Source organism: Musa acuminata, chromosome BXJ1-10 (genome assembly GCF_036884655.1).
Source record: "Musa acuminata AAA Group cultivar baxijiao chromosome BXJ1-10, Cavendish_Baxijiao_AAA, whole genome shotgun sequence".
Taxonomy (NCBI): domain Eukaryota; kingdom Viridiplantae; phylum Streptophyta; class Magnoliopsida; order Zingiberales; family Musaceae; genus Musa; species Musa acuminata.
The window spans coordinates 4440334-4463601 of record NC_088336.1 but is presented as its reverse complement, the minus strand read 5'-3'; the positions used below and the strand labels follow the sequence as shown (position 1 = coordinate 4463601).

Genomic DNA, 23268 nt, shown 5'->3' with positions numbered 1-23268 from the left:
AATTGAACCCAATAAGCCCATTGGCACTCTTAATGTGGATAAATTGACCTTCAATCACATGAACGAAAATGCTTAAATTTCAAGTTAACAATGCTAACTCCATCACACCTTACATACCAACAAAACCCGTAGTATACTTACAAATGTGAAACTAATCTAGATATCTCAATTTGCCAAGTCAATGAGGGACATTTGTAAATAACACACTCACACTAAAATAATGTCTTAAACCTCTTAGAAGTTCTTCACCTTATCTTCCTATAAATTAGAGCATTAAAACTTTTTTTATCAATTCTGATTAACAAATTCTTTTACATTTTTATTGATTTCATGCTAGTGAAGATAGTAGGAGATATGTACAATTTTCTCTCTAACTGTAATTTTCATTTTCTTATATCAATACTAGAATTTCATGAAGGCAAATAAAATATCTTTAGTCTTCCCAATCATTACTTTGACCAAAAACTTCAATGTTTTAATTTTAGTCTCCATGAAGAAAAATTAAACTGTTCACAACTTGTTGAAATCATATTGAATAGATTTTACACCTAACTAGACTTTCGAATTACAACTATTTCCTTTTTTGAGCTCAAGTTTGCAACAACCGTTTCCTGTATTATATGATGATGATTTTTTTTTTTACCTTGAGTTCACTACAAATCTGTTCTTGCAGTAATACTTATGAACTATGCAACAAAACTTAATAAGCTAGTTTTGGATCTGTGGTAAATGTTTAATGTACCTCTGCATGACCTGTGATGAATAAAAATACAATTTTTTTTATTCTTCAAATTTAATATAACAATTTTTTGCTAATATTTTTTATATCAAAATTTGAAATGGCAGAAGTTTGATCAGAATTTCTACAAATGTTAGGAGTCCAACCATCAAACAAGATCTGAAAATTTCAAACTTAGGCCCTACTCAAGTTTTCTAGAGCAAACATTTGTATCACACGACAATGAAGTCCTAAACAATTAGGTAAGAAACAAGGTTACTCCTATCTGCTTTCTCCTATTGAAATAGATTTTGCATCTATCGAATAAAGGAAGCTTTAGTTAAAGTCAATTAATCATTGTAATTTCATGAATGCATCTCATTTGCAGATGTTACTATCAAGGCAACATTAACTACTATGGACCAAGTGAGCAACTAGGTCACCATTCAATGGTCAGCTATCACGAACTCCAAATCAAGAAGACTACAGAAGATAAGAGTAAATTTTTGAAATTGTCTTTATATTTAACATCAATCCTCTGATGAGTTCCACAATCCTGACTAAGGCACATTGGGGCATGTAACTGCAATGACAAAAATCCAGGTCAGTGGGAGGATATAACAATCTACCTTATTGCTTATTTTAAGTTCATACAGCAAGGGAGCAATGTTCCAAGTTCCCTATTCAAGAAAGACAAAGCAAAAGTTCCCTATATTTGTTGTTCATCACATATATATCAAGTAAATATAAAATTTGTGATAGCATTCATGGACCAATGACCATGATCAGGCCAAGTTGATAACGTGAAGAAAATTGCCAAAAGCAAACTACTACAGTAATCTAACAATGCTAGAAACTTCTAATAGATCCTCTCAAGGACATGAATAATTCAACTCCAACAATGCTTTTAAAGAACAATTTTACCATAAGAATGGTTCACTTGAACCTAATGAGATGGATAGAAAAGCTCCCTGATGCCACAATGTGTTTTATGGCAAACCGGTGTCGGCATAATATTCAGGTGCTCACTTCTTAACTATTCTATTTTAACTATTCAGTGAGAGGGCCTTAGTACAATGGTAAGATTGTTCAATTGCGCCCTTGGTAACCATAGTTCAAGTCACAGAGACAGCTTCACTATATATAGAGGTAACAGCTTCACTATATATAGAAGATGGCATACATTGACCTTCCACACATTGGTAGGACCCTCCTGGATTCACACCTTTTTGTATACTTCTAAACACACATGCATAAATAATGCTAAGACCTTAAATGCATGTTCACACAGTCAAGACACAATATAGAGTAATAAATTGTACCATACCACTATTTATGAGATATTGCAATCTAGGGTGGCAATCCTTAACAATCCAACCATATCAGTTAGGTTTGGGTAACTGAATTTGACACTTAGCATTTAGATCGCCGAAGCCTAATCCAGATACAAGAAGATTAATTTGAGTCTGCCTCAGAAAAAAGATCAGATTTGAGTTTACCACTCTGACTCAACATTTCAACATGATCGGTGATGATTAATCTGAAAATACTTTGGTGCAATTTGATCTAAAGTTAAATTGAGGTAATAAAGATATGGAAGAACAATTGATAAGAAGACTGCCAAGAGTATTAAGAAGATTTTATGTGGCATAGGTTAGAGTATTAAGAAGATTTATGTAGCTTATGTTATCTAGATAACTTACATGTATGACCTTGGTGTCAGCAAAGAGCGCTCTCTCTACCACAAGTGGTCTTTCTCTCCAACTCTAGGGCCTAACAGTAAAATAAATGTTAAGCCTTATAAACATATTGGGTCATTTTTCAAAATCTTTAACTTTTGAGACTTGTGCTTACCCAATCAAAACTTGTATCATGATACTAGAGTAGATCATGCATTTGAATCCTGCATCTACCTCTTTTTTTCCATTATTTAATTAAAAATATTTGTGCAATACTCATTCTTTGTTGTGACTTCCATCATACACTTGGGTTGTTTCATTCACACATCAAGCCTAAACGGGCTTGCATGTGAGAGATGTTAAAGCTTGTAAATGTTTTGGGTTCTTTCCTAAAAGCTTAGGCTTTTGGGATTTGTAATTACCCAATCAAAATCTTGATTAACAAACAAATAACATATGCAAAGTAGAAGATGGGTGGCAGCATTTCCAGTCTGACTTAGGGTTTACCACTCTTTAGTTGGTATATGGAAAGCTGCTGCCACTTAATTTCAGAGAAATTTAAAAAACAAGAAAGTACAGGTAGGGTTGTTTGAGATCGATGTTGGGGAGACTTACTGTGAGAATCGCTTTTAGCAGATAATAGAAAAAAGAAAGCAAGAAAAGTGACAAAGGAAGAAACGACAGAATGTAAAGGTCGATCACCCAAGAGATACCACTCACATGACTTTTTTGCTGATTCCAAATATTCAACTTTTATATAAGCCAAATACCAAGTTTGCTTTATACCTCAATTTTTGAGTCCTAAACTCACTAGGACTTATCAAATAAAGGCAACTCACATATTTCTTCTGTCAATTCAAGTTATCTAACTACCTTCAAGTACTAAATAAAGGCAACTCATATTTCTTCTGTCAATTCAAGATATCTAACTACCTTCAAGTACTAAATATGCAGTTTATTTCATGCCTCAATATATGAGTCTTGCTTCTGTTAGAACTCTGGAAAGAAAATTAAATGTTGACAAAAACTGCCTAATTTCATTGGCTTTTTTAAAAATGTGACAAAAGAATCATAATGTCAACTCATTTAAACAGATACATAATGGACTTAAAATCCAAGGGCTGGTGTTTCACAGCATATGTTGATATCTTTCTTGCAAGGCACAATTTCATTTTGTGTTCGTCAGCATCGTCCTATGCAGGGCAACACATGCTAGCATTTTGTCAACACTTTCTAGGATGGGTTGGCATGGCACATGTTAGTACCTCCTAGCATGTTACATTTGCGCTGTTCTCATGGTGGCTCTGCCACTATAAGCATGGGAACTCTTCTACTGCACCTAAAGTTGAGCATGTTCATACATGCATAATGGATAAAAGATAAAGACTAAGTGCATTTATTCAAGTATTGTCATCTTTGATGTCAAGGTGATTCAGTCAGCCACATTGCGAGCTATCTATGATTATGTGCTTCATGTGAGTCCTCTATGACCAATAAGATTGCACTAGTAAAATAGTTCCTTTAGTGGGCGTAACATCTAAGAGCAGCTTGAACCAAGGAAATGATTTGTACCCACCAGGAAAACTAAAATACGAAGCAAAAGTGCACATCAATAAATGCTCAGCAAAAAATATGGTAAGTACAAAAAAGACTAGTTATCTTACCCTTTCAGTGCTGCTTCAATACTTTTGAGATGAGTCCATGCAGCATCAGGTACCTCCCAGACCATACTGAAATCATCATCAGGCCTTACTGATTTTGATCTGGCAGCCAAGTCTCTCACATGGCCATAACTAGGCAGAACTTCATACATATTCCCAAGATAATTTTGAATTACTTTTGCTTTTGTGGCTGACTCTACAACCACAACTGATTTACCAGTAGGTGGATAGAGAGGTTTAAACTGCATTCTCTGACTCTCCACTCCCCCAGTTGAAGGTTTCTGATGAGTAACTTTAGCTTCACTAGGTCTAGCCATCACACTAAGCAATTTTTTCCCTGATCTTCTCTTAGAACCTTTGATAGTCGTTGCTGTACCAGAAAGTTGCTCCTTTTTCTTGCTACTGTCCTTCTGATTTTTCTCTGGAGCTTTAGCATCTTTATCATTACTGCTCCTCTTAGCTGGTTCTTTCTTTTTCTTAACCACCTTAACAAATTTCTTTTCATGCTCAGCAGTGTTGGAAATCATATTATTGGTTTTTCTGTCAGTAACAGAGCCTCTTTTAGGTGGCTTAGAAGCTGTGGTATTTGTTTTCCGACTAATGCCATTGCAGGTAGATTTTTTTTCTTTCTTCTTTAATCCACGAAGCACATTAGGTGCAGAATCACCATCACCTATATTTTTCTTTTCCAAGACCTGAGTTTTATCAATATGTTTTGGGCTTGCCCTATATTGAATTATTTTTCTACTGTTGGATGAAAATAATCTTCCAGTAACAAGTTCACCAGCAAAATAATTCATTCTAGAACAATTGTCAGCTCCCAAAGTTCGACAAGTGAAATTAGACCCAGTTATTGGAGAACTGCAGTTCCCTAATTTAATCTGCTGAGGTAACCTAATAGCAACCTTCACAGCTTCCAATCTTGACAAATTAAATTTTACTGTTTTTACCATAAGGTGGGCATGCCTCCCATTGTTTTTATTGTTGACAAGAAGCGAGTTTGGCAAGCATGTAGATGGAAAATTCCGGCCCAACCTGTATTGAAGCTGACAAAACAAACAAATTCAAAAAAGAACAAGGGAAAAAAGAAGAAGAAATTATCGTTAACAAGACCACCACATGTTCCAATTACTATTATGGCAATACAACAAACATAACATGCATGAAATCATCAACAGGAAGAACCAATAACTGCAGTAAGAATGTGAACGCCAAAATTAGCATTAAGAAACCAAAAGGTGCAGATAAACAAGTTTTAACGAATTGCAACAAGAAAAAACAGTAGAGCTCGTCTCTGGGATATGACACAGCAAGCTATCAACTGCGACATGGCATGAAACTTTTATCCTTTTCTAACCTTCCTAGCAGGAAATGCACTAAAGACAGGTTTTTTAACTTTCAAGGCCAGAAAACACAGCCAAAACAGCAAACAAGGTGCGAGCAAAGAGAAATCACCATCATTGGAGGAAGCCTCAAGGGATAAGACAAGTTCATCCGCGAGGAGCTAGTCACGAAGAGCCTATGCAGCTGGAACGCCATGCGACACCCCTCCGACACGCTTCGACGTCAAAAACCTCTGAAGCAAGAACCAAAGCGAGGGAGAAAAGAACACACGAAATGTCAGTACCAATCCTCGCTCAAGAAAACAGAGGTAGTAGCTCTTCCTGCAGCGGGTTCCGACACCTGAGAAGCGCCAGGATTAGGGTTTTGTGGCGGCATCAGCAGCGACGCATGAAAGCGAGGGGTGGTTTCGGGCAAGATGACGAGGGGAGGCGCGGCTTCCGCTTTGGAGGGTAGGGATGGGAAATATCGGCTCGAGGGGTTTCGGGGTTTCCGTCGTCGATATATATCGTAAATACCAGCACAAAGCAGCCGCTAACGCCGTTTGTGTGCGCCGTGTTCTAGGTCGTCATCTTATTTCTTTTCGTCGCCCTCCGAGTTTATATTTAAAAATATTTACATCAAGACTAATTACATGTTATCCATGTAATTAGTTACCTTTTATATTTTAAAAATTATATTAAAATTTTTATATTTATGAAAGTAAAATATTAAGATTCCCGTATAGAGTTAAAAAAATAATTTTATAGGATTAAAAATCAAAAAAGAAGAGTTTTATTAGAATAATAAAGTAAAATCATTGGGTAATTATAGATTATCCATATAGTTAACTATAATTAGCATCTCGATCTTTATACTTTAAAAAATAGCATTAGGGTTCTTAGACTTATTAAAGTGAAACATTTAACCCTAATTCTCCTTACGTCGTTAATTTTGTTGACGGAAAAAATCGCACGCGTAGTCACGTGCAAAAAAAATACAAATGAAAAGGATAAAAATATAATTTTTATTTTTTTTAATTATTAATTTTATATAAAAATGATTTCCTCCTCTCCTCTTCTTTCCAAACTACTCGCATGGAACCTATCGCACCTTCCTACTCACGACTTATCACTCACCACTCACTCACTACACTTATTTGTCCATCGCTCGCTTGTCACTCACTTGCTGCACTTGCTCACCTGTCGCTCACCCACCACACATGCTTACTCGCCACACCCACTTGCTTGTCGGATTTGCCCACCCATCGGTCGCGCGCCACACCTGCTCACCATCATTGGCATGCACAATTTGTCAGCCTATTCAATAACAAAAGGCATATGTCAAGCTCTCTCTTGTCCGCTAAGCTCTTCAATGCAGAAGATGCAAGCGATCACTTGTTTTTTATAGCAAATAAGATTTTCTCAAACTATATGAGGAAATCTCTCTACTCTATTAAAGGAAATCCTCTAATCTATTGAGGAAAATCCTCTCTCCTAACTTGTATAAATAGGAGAGGGACATGTGAATACAATCAAGCTTCTTTCATAACTTGTATCCTCTCTCCTCTCTATCCTCTTTCAACATGGTATCAGAGTGATGAGATGAGTGAGGCTCCATAGCCATCGAAGCCTGCCATTCTCAATGGACTTTTTCCTGCCAGACTCGCTTCCCCACCGGACTCCTCTCTCCTTCGTTCTACAACGCATGATGTCGTCGCTATTACCTTAGCCACTACCGTGCATCGCTACAGCTTTCTAGTGCACCACCAGCGTTGCCCTCCATTAGTTTCCTCTATAGTAATAGCAATCTGCTATTCTTCTCCTCCCTCCCTCCTATATCTTCTGTAAAGATCACTGAAGTAAAAAAAAAAAAAAAACTGAAACAAAATGTCTGGGATGTCTTCATTTTTCCTCTTTCGATATTCCTGTTACTATTTCTACAGGGACTCTTAGCACTTCTCCTACAGGGCTAAGCTCCATCAATACTGCCACGCTAATCCCTTTCAAGTTATCAAAGGGTGGCAACTATGTATCCTGGCGGGCATAATTTTCTAATCTCTTATTTGGATACACCTTGCTTGGCTATGTTGATGGCTCCTTCAGTTGTCCACCAGCCATGATCAACATCCTCAGAGAACCTAGTCCTGTACCAAATCTGGCTCACAAACTATGGCTGTGTCAAGATTGTCTCATCCTCCAAGCTATTCAAGTCTCAATTACTAGATCCGTTGCTCTATTGATTTCTGCATGTGTGATTGCTGCTAATGTATGGTCTAAACTGCAAACAACCTTAGCCAATTATTCGCGTACTCGCAAGCTCAGTCTTCTATCCAAGCTTATGGTGACCAAACAAGAGGGAAGTACTATCATTGATTATCTATAAAATATCAAAGTTATCATCGATGACATGGCTTTGATAGGTCATTCCCTATGCGATGAGGAGATCATCATCCATACCCTAAATGGTCTTGGAGACGACTACAAGGAATTGGCGGCTGCAATTCGGGCACGCGACTCGCTAATCTCCTTTTGAAGAAATTTATGACAAGTTGACTAACTATAAGATGTATTTGAAGTATGTGGACAAACTGCCCGGACCGTCTATCATAGCTTAAGTCAGTTATAAGTCTAAGAGGAAGAACACTTGGTACCCTCTGAATATCACCAAATGTATTCTTGATCTTATGAGTCACATGCAACACCCTCCTTATCCTCCTAATCATAACTTTTCGTAAAGTGGCAACTCCAATACTTGTCTGCCTTGGCATCCTGCCCCTTCAAGCCAACAATGATAGGTCGTCTGTCAATTGTGTGATAAAATTGGACACTCCGCTAAAGTTTGTCGGTCTCGACCCTGTCTTTCTACTCCGTCACACTAGCCTTAGGCAAATCTCCTCACTTCTCCGACAACTAGCCATCCCAACTGAATTGTGGACTCTGGAGCCTCCCATACATCACCTCTAATCTTCAGAATTTGTCTCTCCACAATCCCTATGGTGGCGATGAAGATATCATCATCGGTGACGGTAAAAGCCTTCCTATAACTCATACTAGTTCCACAATGCTTACTTTTAATACTACCACATTTACACTCCATGATGTTTTATGCACCTCTAATATTAAATGCAACCTCATTTTTGTTTCTCAATTTTACAAAAATAACAATACTTCAATTGAATTCTTTCCTGATTCCTTTTTTGTTAAGGACTTGAGCACGGGGGCATCCTTGGTCCAAGGCCCGAATAGAGGCAACATTTATAAACGGTCGTCAGCTCCACAAATAACCCAGCCCACTATTCATACTTCCATTGCGGCTCCAGTTGATGTGTGGCGTCGTCGTCTTGGTCATCCCTCATCCCTTATTCAGCAAAAATTACTTTCTCGTTTCTCTCTTTCTATTTTTAAATTACATAGTTCTATACTGCATTGTGATGCATGTCTTAGTAATAAAAGTCATCGACAGCCATTTGGCTCATCCTCCATTTTCACCTCTAAACCATTTGAAATTATTTATACAGATGTTTGAGGCCCTACTCCAATCTTGTCTTTTGATAAATTCAGATTTTATGCCATTTTTGTAGTTTACTTTGTTGAATCTCAGATTTTGATGATGAAGTCAATTGTAAATTGTTTGATCTAATCTATATGTTGAGAAAAGTATACAGGATTAACTACGATGATAGTAAGACATGCAGCAGGTGTTGTGCTAGAGTCAAGATCAAGATCACATTGGGAGTTCGAGAGTTCGTCGGAAGTCTAGACGTTCGTCGAAAGTTCTGTGGGAATCAACCAAGAAGTCTAGGAGCTTGCCATAGAAGCTCATCGGAACTCACCAAGAAGATCGTCGCAAAGTCCAAGAGCTTGCCAGGAGTCCACCGGAGCAATGCCGAGAGTTCGTCAGATGTTCACTGGAAGCTCGCTGGAAGAGTGATTGACACACCGGAACACGAATTGTAGTAATCATGTCTTAATTATCATAGTTAGAGTATAGATTAAGTTAGGATTGGGAGGTAATCTCACTAACTTAATAAGGGGCCAACTGGGCCCTTAACAGACCCAAATTGGGTCGATTGGAATAGCCCATTCGGCCTCTGAATTCCTGGCCGATGGTGACACCGTCAGGGCCGGCGGTGGCACCACCTGGGAGACTCAGTCTCCCAGGAATTGTGGGCGGTGGTACCGCCCCTATTAGGCGGTAGTACCATCGGTAGTTATTGCTGCCAACGGTAGGTCTTTGAGCAAATATAATAAGCAAAAATATTCCCTATCAAGTCACACGTGCCATCACTCACGTGATTGGCTTACTGGGCACCTATGACTAGCATTTATGATTTGATTTATATTTTGAGTGACATAGGATACTTCAATCAGGGAGAGACAATTAAAGCAGGAAGAATCATATTGAGTTGGAGAAAAATATGTTAGAAGATTAGACGTCGAGCTGAAGGATCGGTCAGCGTATCGACAGAAGGCTTTGGGCCATGAGTTCGAGCATCGAGCCAAGAAGAATGGACATTGTGCCAAGGAAATCGAAGTTGCAGAAGTCAACTGTCCGATTAGGAAATAGACCCCAAGAGAAGACGATGTGCTGAATAATCGGATAAGGCGTCGATGAACCAATGACATGCCGGACAACATCTGATTAGCTTAGTATTAATTGTCTAGATCAAAGTAGATTTTTATGTATGCAGGATTAACTATGATAGCAAAACATAAAGTAAAATGAAGTCCCAATGTCAAGAACACGATTTCATTAGGAGTTTGAGAGTTCGTCGAAAGTCCGAACGTTCATCGAAAGTTCTGCCGGAATTAACCGAGAAGTCCAAGAGCTTGCCAAAGAAGCTCGTCGGAACTCACCAAGAAGATCGTCGTGAAGTCCAGGAGCTTGCCGGGAGTTCGCTAGAACATTACCGAGAGATCGTCGAAAGTTCGCTGGAAGATCGCCAGAAGCTCGCTGGAAGAAACCTAGACTTATAGACTTGTTTAGCTTAGTAAATATCTTAGATTTTGTAGTTAGCATATAATTAAGATTAGAATTGAGCCAACCAAATTAGGGGCCAGTTGAGCCCATGTATGGACTATGTTGGGCCAAGTAAACGGCCCAAAACAATGACCTAAGAGGTGGCACCGTCATGGCACAATCTCTGAGACTATGTCAAGCGGTGGTACTACCGGTCTGGGCAATGCTATCGCCCAGACACAATCTTCGAGAGGCTGTCAGGCGTTGGTACCACCATTACAAGATGTTAGGTAGTTGTACCGCCCTATGCAGTGTTAGTGTCAGACTAACACTAGCGGTGGTACCGCCCAACACAGGCGGTGGCACCGCCTGTACCCAGGAAACCCGAGATGAGACATTTTTAGGCTCTAAGTTTGAATCAACTTGAAGCATATAAATATTCTTCTCATCTCTAGTTAACAAATACAAGCACAAAGAGTTTTAAAGTGAGGAAACACTGTTGCAATCACTAGAGAAATCCCCTCCTCTAAATCTAAGTTTAGAATTCCGTTTAGAGAGGAGTGAGTGCTTGTAAAGGTTATCTCCTAAACCTGTGAAAAGGAGAAGAGGGGTGTAAAAGGGTAGTTGGTCTTCGCCCATTGAAGGAAGATGGATAGTAGATGCCGGTGGCCTCGACGGAAGAGGAATCAGTGGAGTTGATGTAGGTCACGACGACCGAACCACTATAACAATCTGGTTTGTATTTCTTTTAACAATTTACTTAACTGCAAACCACTTTACTTGCTTACTGCTTTTAATACGTTTACGAACACACTTTCAAGTCAAGCATATTTCTGGGATCGATTTTCAACGTACGAAAGAATTTTTAGAATCGACGTGATTTTACCGCTGCACTAATTCACCCTCGCCTCTTATTGCCGACTCATTTCTAAGAGTTAGTATCAGAGCTACGTTTTTCTCATTTAGTTTAACACCTAAAGAGAAATGGCTCTTTTCAGCTTTCAAGAGGGTCACTCTCTTATTCGTCCTCCCATATTCAATGGGACGGACTACACATATTGGAAAACTCGAATAAGAGTTTTCTTGCTTTCCTTGGATTTAATTTTATGGAATATTATTGAAAGTGATTTTCAAATGTCTTCTCTTCCAATAAACTATTGGAATGATTTGGAGAAGAAGAATTTTTCTTTAAATGCTAGAGCTATGAATGTTCTATTTTGCGTCTTAGACAAAAATGAATTCAATCCGAAACGACTTTTGATATTTAACACATTTTTGAAATCACACACGAAGGCACTAGTAGAATAAAAGTTTTGAAGATTAATATTTTAATGCATGATTTTGAATTGTTTTATATGAAACCAAGCGAAACCATTAGAGACATGTACACTCGTTTTACGGATGTCATCAATGGTTTAAAAGCACTTGATAAAAGTTTTTTGGATTTTGTACTTATAAACAAAATTTTATGTTCTCTTCATAAGAACTGGGATTTAAAAGTAACTATCATACAAGAGGCAAAAGACTTAAACAACCTTTCACTCGAAGAACTAATTGGATCTTTAATGACCTATGAAATGACCAATGTGGCACCAAACGAACTTGAGAATAACCTTCCAAAGAATAGGAAGGATTTCGGACTTAGAACAATTGAAGATCACTCGAGCATAAGCATAAGTGATGGTGAACTTGAACTCCTTGCTAGTCATAGGTGCCCAGCAAGCCAATCACATGAGTGATAGCACGTGTGACTTGATACAGAATCTTTTTGCTTTTTTGGCGTATATCACTTTATAACTATTGCATAAATACATATATATATTGTGATGTCCTTGGATTTGTGCAATGAGAATCGGATCGTGATGAGATCACGATAATGAGATCGATTCACCTTTAAACACATATCCTAAATAATCCCGGTCATAGGTTACTCGAGAGGGACATCGTGATAACCGGACAGACTGGTGTGCTGTATACCCGTCCATATGATGGATGCAGTTGGTCTCATAGCTGCTCGTGTAGGGACACTAGGGATACAGTACAGGTGCTCATTGGAGAATGAGTTCACTGATTAATCCGCTTACGGAATGCTGGATGGTTGATGATGCCTTATTGTCAAACAGCGATTCCGTAGTCCTAGTGGTGTATCTGGTCCTTAGACTTGAGACACCAAGGATGTCCTGTATGAGTGCTCCACTCTTTGATACCAGACTTATATGTTTGGTTGTCCTAGATCTAGTACAGTTGGACATTGGGAGTGGTAGTCGACCTTACGAGGGCTATTGAGTGTCGATAGAGGATCATCCACTCTCGGCGTCATGAGAGGAATATCCCATGTATTCTTTCTCAGACAAATCCCTGGCCAGGGTCATTCGGGTTGAGAGAGAAAGAGTTCTCTAGGAGAATCCGATTAGAGCGAGACTCGAGTAGAAACCATATGGGTCTGACAACACCATGCTCGATATACGGTCTCTAGGATATTAGATGGATGAGGGACTATAGGTACACGGTAACTGAGGACAGACAGGTCCAATGGATTGGATTCCCCTGTATCGTCTGGGGACTACGGCGTAGTGGCCTAGTACGTCCGTAGTCGATGAGTCAAGTAAATTATTACAAAGATAATAATTTACTAAGTTAGAAGGAGTTCTGACGGGTATGACTCACGGCCAGCTCGATATTGGGCTTAGAGGGTCACACACATATGGTAGGCATTGCGATGAGTAGAGGTTCGGATATGAGATATCCGATGGAGCCCTTGTCTTATTGGATACAGATCCAATACCCACTAGGGGAGGACCCATTGGGGTTTGATAGGGGACCTCTATAAATAGGAGAGATTCAAAGCCTCATGGGCTAGAGCCGTTGCTTGCCTTTCCTATTCTCCTCTCCCTCTCCACCTCAGAGCAGGCCTGGAGTTTTGAGGAGCGTCGTCGCAACCCTGCTGCGTGGATCACCGCTAGAGAGGAGGACGCTTGACCTCCTTCACCCTCTCCTAAGGATCTGCGAGGAAACAGGGATATACGATCTCCCTAGGTAACACAATCTACTCTATACGCAGTTTTAAGTTTCCCGGATTTTGCGCACCAATCTTCGCACGACGACGAACATCTCTTTGGGAATCGGGGATTTTGTTTTCTTGTTCTTCCACTGCGTATGTGATGTCGCCCCCAAGATTTCCCAACACTCCTCACTATAAAATTTAAAAAGTTCATGAAACAAAAATTAAAAAAATAAGAAGAACGTAACTACTTGTTATGAACGCAAGAAAGGGAAGCACTTTGGGATGAATCGAGTTCCACCGAAGACGAGGAGAAAATCAACAAAGGTAAGGTGGCAAAGTACGCTTTAATGGCTTTCGATGACGAGGTAATCAAAATCCCCTTAGTTTATTTCAAAATTATATGATACTTTTCATGAGTTATTTTTAATTATTTTTCTTAAAAATTAAATGTTTAATAATGTAATAAAAATATAAAAAATAAAATAAAATGGGATCATGCTTACCTTTCTAGTGATTTAAAAAATAATCATAAAAGTTTCTTGTTTTATGATAAACAAACAAAATGATTTTGATTAAAAATACCTTATGAAATCATGCATGATGATTTAATGATGTAATAATGTAATAAAATGTTAGATATAAATCTAATGTTTGTACACCTAACAAGATTAATTTAAGAAGCAATAATGTGTATCATGTTGATTTTTATATTGTTTCTCGATTTTGATTGGAGATGCTCTATGATTAATGAAATCATGTTTGATTTGAAGTAATGATTTGATATCATGCTTAATGAGTTTATATTTAGAAATGATGCATGATGATCTTTGTGATTTATGCCTTATTGATCTTTGACGTAATAAATCTTGCACTTTCGGTTTAAACGTTGATGCATATTTTTATTTGACATAAATGAAATAAATCACATGAATTGAAACAACTAAAAAGAGGAAAGGTTTCTCCTTGAAAAATTTATTTTTCCCTATTTTTATCAATTTTTCCCAAAAAGAGATTAATGAATCTATTTATATCACTTTTATGAATCTCTTGGACCATGAAAATTATTTTGACGAGTTAAATTTGAATGACTTTTTATCCAAATCTTTCACATATTCTTGAGATTTATGAATCAAAATCTTATATCTCCTATGCTTCTTTTTGTCATTTACTAAAGAGAAAAATTATCCAAATGAATCATGAATGTTCTTTCAGTTTTCATGAATTGATTATAACTTGAAAGTTCTATTATGAATCAAGATTTTCTTTTCATAAATTCTCCTCCTATGATTTTACTTGACATTTTATTTAAAGATGAGATTTATTATATGAATAATATCTTTTGGTATTCATATGATCTTATCTTTCATGACATGATTTCTTTGTATTTATGGCTTATATGCCTTGTGATGACTTAATTTTTTATCTTTGTTGTCTATCTTTAGCATGCTTGGAAAATTATTGTAAAGAAAAAAAGAAATACAAAATTATATTCTTCCATTCTCTTTGACAATAACAAAGGGGGAGATAAAGTTTGCTGGCTTGCATACTTTAAGAAGAAGCAAAAAAAAAACAAAAAAAGCTAGTGTGCACATCTCAAAAGAGAGATTTTGTAGCTTGTACAATTCAAGAAGATAAAAAACATGCTAGCTTCCTCATCTCAAAAAAAGAAGCAAAGATTGTTAACTTATATATTTCAAAAGTTGCTTTCTTGAACATCTCAAATATTACTAGCTTATATTTTTTAAAATGATGTACAAATTTACTAGCTTGCATATTCTAAAATGTTATAAGATTCACTAGCTCACATAATGTAAAACTTGCTATCTTGAACATCACCAAAAAGTGCTATCTTGCCTATCTCAAGAAGCAAAATATGCTAACTTGCACATCTAGTAAAATTTACAAACTTACAAAATTCTCAATATTATTGCTAGCATGCATGATGGTAAAACTGTAATTATGCAATGAGTTAAAGTTATGTCTAAAAACACTTGAAAATTGTACTTCTCCATTTTGTTGATGACAAAGGAGGAGAAGTATGATGTTATGCATAATTTTATGATAACATGTTGCTTGAATTTTGAATCCAAGAGTTCTATCAATATGGTATATTGATAGGGAGAGTTAAGGTTAACTCTGTCATCAATTGGTTGCCATCATCATAAAGGGGGAGATTGTTGAATCTTAGATTTTGATGATAAAACTAATTGATAGTATTTATGATTTGATCTGTATTTTGAGTGATGAAGGATGCTTCAATTAGGGAGAAACAATTAAAGTAGGAAGAATCATGTTGGGCTAGAGAAAAACATGTCAGAAGATTGGACGTTGAGTTGAAGGATCGGTCGACATATCGACAGAAGGCTTTGGGCCATAAGTTCGGGCATCGGGCCAAGAAGAGCGGATATTGCATCGAGGAAATCAAAGTTGCGGAAGTCAACTGGCCGATTAGGCAATAGGCAGTAAGAGAAGATGATGTGCTAAACAATCGGACGAGGCGTCGATGAACTAATGACATGCCGGACAACATATGATTAGTTTAGTATTAATTGTCTAGATCGAATTAGATTTTTATATGTGTAAGATTAACTACGATAGCAATGTATAAAGCAAAATGAAGTCCCAGAGTCAAGAACGCGATTTCGTTAAGAGTTTGAGAGTTCGTTGAAAGTCTGAACATTCATCGAAAGTTTTACCGGAATTGACTGAGAAGTCTAGGAGCTTGCCAAAGAAGCTCGTCGGAACTCGCTAAGAAGATCATCGTGAAGTTCAGGAGCTTGCCAGGAGTTCGTTGGAACATTGCCGAGAGATTATCGGAAGTTCGTCGAAAGATCGCCGGAAGAAACCTAGACTTACGGACTTGTTTAGCTTAGTAAATGTCTTAGATTTCGTAGTTAGCACATAATTGAGATTGGAATTGGGCCAACCCAATTAGGGGCTAGTTAGGCCCATGTATGGACTATGTTGAGCTAAGTAAAAGGCTCAAATAGTGACCCAAGAGGTGGCACTGTCATGGCATAGTTTTCGAGACTGTGTCAGGCGGTGGTACCGTCGGTCTGGGCAGTGGTACCACCCTGACATAGACTCCGAGAGGCTGTCAGACGGTGGTACCACCCAATACAGGGTGTCACGCGGTGGTATCACTAGACTGGGCGATGGTACCCCCTAATGCAGTGTCAATGTCAAACTGACACTAGCGGTGGTACCACCCAGCACAAGCGGTGGTACCGCTTGTACCCAGGAAACCCAGGATGAGACATTTTTTAGGCTCTAAGTTTGAATCAACTTGAAGCCTATAAATACCCCTCTTATCTCTGGCTAACAAAAACAAGCACAAAGAATTTTAAAGTGAGAAAATGCTGTTGTAATCACTTGAGAAATCCCCTCCTCTAGATCTAAGTTTAGAATTCTATTTAGAGAGGAGTGAGTGCTTGTAAAGGTTGTCTCCTAAACCTGTGAAAAGGAGAAGAGGGGTGTAAAATGGTAGTTGGTCTTCGCCCATTGAAGGAAGACGGATAGTGGATGCCGGTGGCCTCGACGGAAGAGGAATCGGTAGAGTGGATGTAGGTCACGACGACCGAACCACTATAAAAATCTAGTTTGTGTTTTTTTTTAGCAATTTACTTTAACTGCAAACTGCTTTACTTGCTTACTGCTTTTAATATATTTACGAACATGCTTTCAAGTCAAGCATATTTTCGGGATCGGTTTTTAATATACGAAAGAATTTTCAGAACTTACGTGATTTTACCGCTGCACTAATTCACCCCCCCCCCCCCCCCTCCCTCTTATTACTGACTCGTTCCTAACAGAGTGAACATATCAGAAGATTGGACATCACTTGTAAGATCGGTCGAAGTGCTAGCAGAAGGACTTCGTGCTATGAATTTGAGCATTGGACTGAAGGATCGAACATTGCGCTAAGGAGATCGGAAGTTACGAAGGTCAACATGCCGATTGGACAATACGCTGAAGGAGAGGATGATGTGTTGAAGGATCAGACGAAGCGTCAAATGAACCAATGATATGCCAGATAATATAGAATTTTAGTCTTATAATCAGTTATCTTAATTGGTCATAGGTAGGTCGTAATTGAGTTGGTTTTAGGTGTAACCATGCCAACTCAATTAGCGGCCCATTGGGCCCTAGTTGAGACTGTTTTAGGCCTAGTAGAAAGCCCATTCAGTGACCCAAGAATAGGTGGAACTGTCCATGACCTGGAAAAGTCAAGAGCATACTTTTTCAAGCTGTCAGGTGGTGGTACCACCCAGCACAAGTAGTGGTACCACTAAGACTCAGGAAACCCGGGATAAGATCTTCTTTGGCTCTATTTTTGAAGTCATTTAGGGTCTGTAAATACCCCATCCTTTCTTGCTTAGCAAAGCATAAAATTGAGTAGAAAATAGGAAAAATATGTTGGAAAATCTGGGGGTGACATCACATGCACAGCGGAAGAACAGAAAACAAAATCCCTAATTCTCAAAGATATGTTTGTCATCATACGAAGATTGGTGCGTAGAAATATGTGAAACAGAAAATTGCGTATAAGATAGATTGTGTTACCTAGGGAGATCGTATATCCCTACAGATCTCTTGGAGAGGATGAAGGAGGTCAAGCACCTTCCTCTCTAGTAGTGATTCACATAGCAGCGTTGCGATGACGCTCCTCAAAACTCTAGGCCTGCTTTGAGGAGTAGAGAGGGAGGTGAATAGGAGAGAGAACCAAAAAACTCTAGCCTATAAACCACTAGTTCTCTCCTATTTATAGAGGTCCCCTGCCAACTTAACCCTAATGGATCATGCCCTATTGGGTATTGAATCTCCATCCAACTATCCAAGCCTCTTAGATTAGTGGATCTCTATCCAATAATTTCTCATGGGCTCTTATTGGATCTTATCCAGAGGATCCAATAATTCAAGGGCTTATTGGATCTCCAAGAAGATAGGAGCTTCGACGGATATCTCATATCTGGACTTCTACTCATCGCAATGCCTACTATATGTGTGTGACTCTCTAGACCCAATATCAAGCTGGCCGTGAGTCATAACTATCAGAACTCCTTCTGGCTCAGTGAATTATTATCTCTATAATAATTTACTCGACTCATCGACTACGGACATACTAGGCCACTACGCTGTAGTCCCTAGATGATATAGGGGAATCCAATCCATTGGACTTGTCTATCCTCAGTTACCATGTATCTATAGTCCCTCATCTATCTAATATCCTAGAGATCGTATACCAGGCATGGTGTTGTCAGACCCATATGGTTTCTACTCGAGTCTCGCTCTAATCGGATTCTCCTAGAGAACTCTTTCTCTCTCAATCCGAATGACCTTCGCTAAGGATTTGTCTGAGCAAGAATATATGAGATATTTCTCTTATGACACTGAGAGTGGATGATCTTCTATCGACACTCAATGATCCTTGTAAGGTTGGCTACCACTCCCGATGACCGGCTATGCTAAATCTGGAACCTCCAAACCTATAAGTCCGGTATCAAAGAATGAAGTACTCATACAAGATATCCTTAGTGTCTCAAGTCTAAGGATCAAATACACCACTAGAACTACGGAATCGCTGTTTGACAATAAAGCATCATCAACCATCCAACATTTCGTAAGCGGATCAATCAGTGAATTCATTCTCCAATGAGCACATGTACTATATCCCTAGTGTCCCCACACGAGCAGCTATGAGACTAGCTGCATCCATCATATGGATGAGTATACAACACACCAACCTGTCCGGTTATCTCGATATCCCTCTAGAGTAACCTTTGACCGAGATTATTTAGGATTTGTATTTAAAGGTGAATCAGTCTCATTTTTGAGATCTCATCATGATTTGATTCCTATTGTACAGATCCATGGACATCACAATATATTCAATCAATAGTCAATATAAAGTGATAAAATATTAAATTATAATAATAAAAAGATTACTTGTCAAGTCACACGTGTCATTACTCACGTGATTGGCTTGTAGGGCACCTATGACTAGCAAAATATACTTGAGAAAAAAGTATTGTAATATCTCTAAAGTTAGTGAGTCTCTTCCTCTTAAAGTTGGAAGGTTTCTAAGGGGGGAGTGAGGTCTAATAGAGAGAGGTGTAAAGGTTATCTCCTAAGCCTATGAAAAAGAGAGAGTTATAAGGGTAGTTGATCTTCGCCCGTCGAAAGAAGATCGGTAGTGAAAGTTGGTGGCCTCGAGTGAAGAGGAATTGATAGTGGACGTAGGTCACGATGACCAAACCATTATAAAACTCGGTTTGCATTTCTATTCTACTTTTCATTTTCATTGATATTGCTTTAATTTCTTATTGCACTTATTCTAAATCTAGCACACTTTCAACATTTCCAATATAGTTTTTCATTGAATAAAAGTTTTTGAATCGTCGAGGTTTTTATGAAAGCACTAATTCACCCCCCTCTTAATGCCGATTTTGGTCCTAACAGTTGGTATCAAAGCCAAATTTCTCTCTATTTGGTTTAACACCCAAGAGAGATGGCTTTTTTTGGCTTTTAAGACGGTCACTCTATCATTCATCCTCATATGTTCAATGAGACAGACTACACATATTGAAAAACTCGCATGAGGATTTTTTTTATTTTCTACGAATTTTGATTTATAGAACATTGTTGAAAGCGATTTTGAAAAGTCTTCCAAACCAATGAACGAATGGAATGATTTGGAGAAGAAAACTTTTTCTTTGAATGCTAAAGCGATGAACGCTATGTTTTGTGCTTTAGATAAAAATGAATTTAATCATGTTTCTATATACGAAACTGCACATGAGATTTGGCATACACTAGAAGTAACTTATAAGGACACAAATAGAGTAAAAGAGTCTAAAATAAATCTTTTGATGCATGATTTTGAATTATTTCGAATGAAGCCAAGCAAAATTATTGTTGACATGTACACCCATTTTACGAATATTGTCAATAGTTTAAAAGCTCTTAACAAATATTTTTCTAATCTTGAACTTGTAAACAAAATTCTAAGCTCCATTCCAAAGAGTTGAGATTCAAAAGTAACTACAATACAAGAGGCAAAAAATATAAATAATTTTTCACTAGAAGAATTTATCGGTTCATTGATGACATGAAATGATGTGTAAGGCATATGATGAAAATGAGAATAACCTTCTAAAGAACATAAAAGATTTGATACTTAGAACAAAAGAATACCACTCGAGCGAAAGCTTAAGTGATGATGACTTTGAACTCATCATAAGAAAATTTAAAAAGTTCATAAAACAAGAATATGAAAATGAACTCAAAAAAGACATAACTACTTGCGATGAATGTGAGAAGTTGGGCAATTCTAAAGATAAGTATACAAAACTAAAGAAGAAGTTGCCAAAAAGAAGAAGACACTCAAGGCAACATGGGACAAATTGAGTACATCCGAAGACGAGGAGTAAACCAACAAAGGCGAGATGATGAACTACACCTTAATGGCTTCAATAATGAGGTAAGTGATTTAAATGAATCTTATTTACCTTATGATGAATTACTTAATGCCTTTCATGATTTGTTTGATAAATGTATGCTAGTTGGTAAAAAATATAAGTTGTTAAAAAAGGATCATGCTTCTCTTGCTAGTGACTTTGAAAAATTTAAAAATAAGCATGATAATTGCATGTTAACTCGTTGCACTAGGTATGAAGAGTTAGACTCACTTAAGAAGGAAAATGTCTTACTACAAGAAACATTAGAAAATTTTAAAATTAGTAATAAATCTTTAAACATAATTCTTGTCAATAAGAGTCATGTTCATAGAAAGGAAGGAATTAGCTTTGTGAGTAATTACATTCATCAAATGTCAACTACTTTTGTTAAAGGACCTATATTACATGTTTCCATTGAAAACAAATGTAATTTTTGTGATAGACATGGTCATTTTGTATATAAATATTTATTTAAAAGATATGACTTGTATAAATTAGTTTGGGTTTTTAAAGGAACCATAAATAACCTTATACCAAAAGACAAAATAGGTAAATTTAAATATGAGGGGCCCAAAGTTAAATAGGTACCTATAGAAAATTCACCTTTCTTGTAGACATATCTATAATCGAAAGCTTGGAGAAAAATGATATCTTGATAGTAGATGCTCAAGGCTTATGACCGGAGATCCAACATACTTCACAAAGCTCATTAATCGAAACAAAATAATTTTGATTGAAGATGCTTTATGTTTAATGAAACCATGCTTAATGATTTAATGATGTAATAATATAATGATGATTTGAAGTAATGATGATTTGGAATCATGCTTAATGAGTTTATATTTTGAAATTATGCATAATGATTTTTGTGATTTATACTTTTGATCTTGATAATTTTTATGATAAATCTTATTTTTTGATTTTAAACATGATGTATGGTTTTGATATAAAAAACTTTGGCATGCTTGTATGAAATCAATCATATGAATTGAAACAACTAAAAAGTGAAAAACATTTTTTTTGAAAATTTCTCAATCTCTATCTTATCGAGTTTTTCAATAAGAGATTGATGAATCTATTTATGATATTTTTGAATCTCTTGAACTATGAAATAATTTTGATTATTTGAATTTAAATGAGTTTTATCGAAATCATGATCTTGATTTCTCGATATTTATAACTTGAGATTTATTCTATATGAATCAAGATCTTTTATTCTCCTATGTTTCCTTTTTGCTATTTACGAAAGAGGAGTATTATCTAAATGAATGATGATTTTTCTCTTGATTCCTCAGAATTATAACTTGAAATCTTTTATGAATCAAGATATCTTATTATGTATTCTCGTATCATTCCTTCTCATTATTGAAGAGGAGATTTATCTAAATGAATCATGGGTTTTTCTTTTGATTTCTCGGAATTATAACTTGTGAGTTTTTATTAATCAAGATTGTTTACTATAATTCTTTCTTTTCGCTATTTGACTTATCCAAATAAACCATGATATGTTACTTGACTTCTTGATGTTTACAACTTAAGTTTTATTATGTACAAGTCCTTTGTATTTATGATTGTAAACCTTATGTTATGATTAGAGCATTGATGTAAAAAAAAAAAAAGATTTTTCACTATTGTATTCTTCCCCTCTTCTTCTTTCTTACAATGATAAAGGGGAGAAAAAAAAATACTAGTATCTCAAGAGAACCAAAAGCACCAGATTGAATGTTAAACTTAGGCATGTTAAATCTCCCAAATGCATAAATTCTTCTTATATATTTTTTGGATTATGATCTTGATTTCTTGATTTTTATGACTTGAGTTCTCTTTTTGAATCAAGATCGTTTCCTATCATTTCTTCTATTTACAAAAGAAGATATTTGTTAAAAATGATAGGTGGTCTTTTGGTATTCATGACTTGATTTTTCATTTTTGATGATTGAAATATTGATATAAATTTATCTTTATTATTTATCTTTGTCATTATTTGAAAATTGATGTAAAGGAAAAAGAATTATAACATTATATTCTTCCCTTCTTTTTGACAATAACAAAGGGGGAGAAAGATTTGCTAGCTTGCACAATTCAAGAAGAAGCAAAAACTTGTAAACTTACAAAATTCCTAGCTTGCAAAGAAAGAAAAACTTGCTAGCTTGCTCATCTTAAAAGAGAAACAAAGTTTGCTAGCTTGTATATTTCAAGAAGATGCAAAAATATGCTATCTTACACATCTCAAAGGAAGCAAAAATTTTATCAATTTTCATATCTCAAACTAGCTTGCATGTTCAAAACTTGCTACCTTACTAGCAAGTTTCAAATGATGTGCCAAAAGTTTACCGAAAGCTCGCTAAGAGTTCGTCGGGAGCTCACCGAGAGTTTGTCGGGAGTTCGTTGAAAGTTTGTCGAGAGTTCGCTAGAAGTTTATCGGAAATTCGCTGAGAGAACAATTGACATACTGGACAGAAATTAC

General features: G+C 36.9%; 1 protein-coding gene across 2 annotated transcripts in view; it reads right to left on the bottom strand.

Annotated features, from left to right (window-relative positions):
- LOC103999822 (uncharacterized) overlaps positions 1 to 5877 on the bottom strand; it is a 60496-nt gene extending 54619 nt beyond the window's left edge. The window contains exons 1-3 of one of the 2 annotated variants that reach the window (XM_009421689.3): positions 5742 to 5877; positions 5514 to 5634; positions 4062 to 5104 (exon numbers count right to left, since the gene is read on the bottom strand). In XM_009421689.3, coding sequence (XP_009419964.2) covers positions 4062 to 5104; positions 5514 to 5597 — 1127 coding nt within the window. In that variant the 5' untranslated portion in view covers positions 5598 to 5634; positions 5742 to 5877. Of the gene's footprint in view, positions 1 to 4061; positions 5105 to 5513 lie in introns of both variants that reach the window. The other variant, XM_065085702.1, reaches the window with a different exon arrangement.
- Positions 5878 to 23268: the final 17391 nt, after the last annotated feature.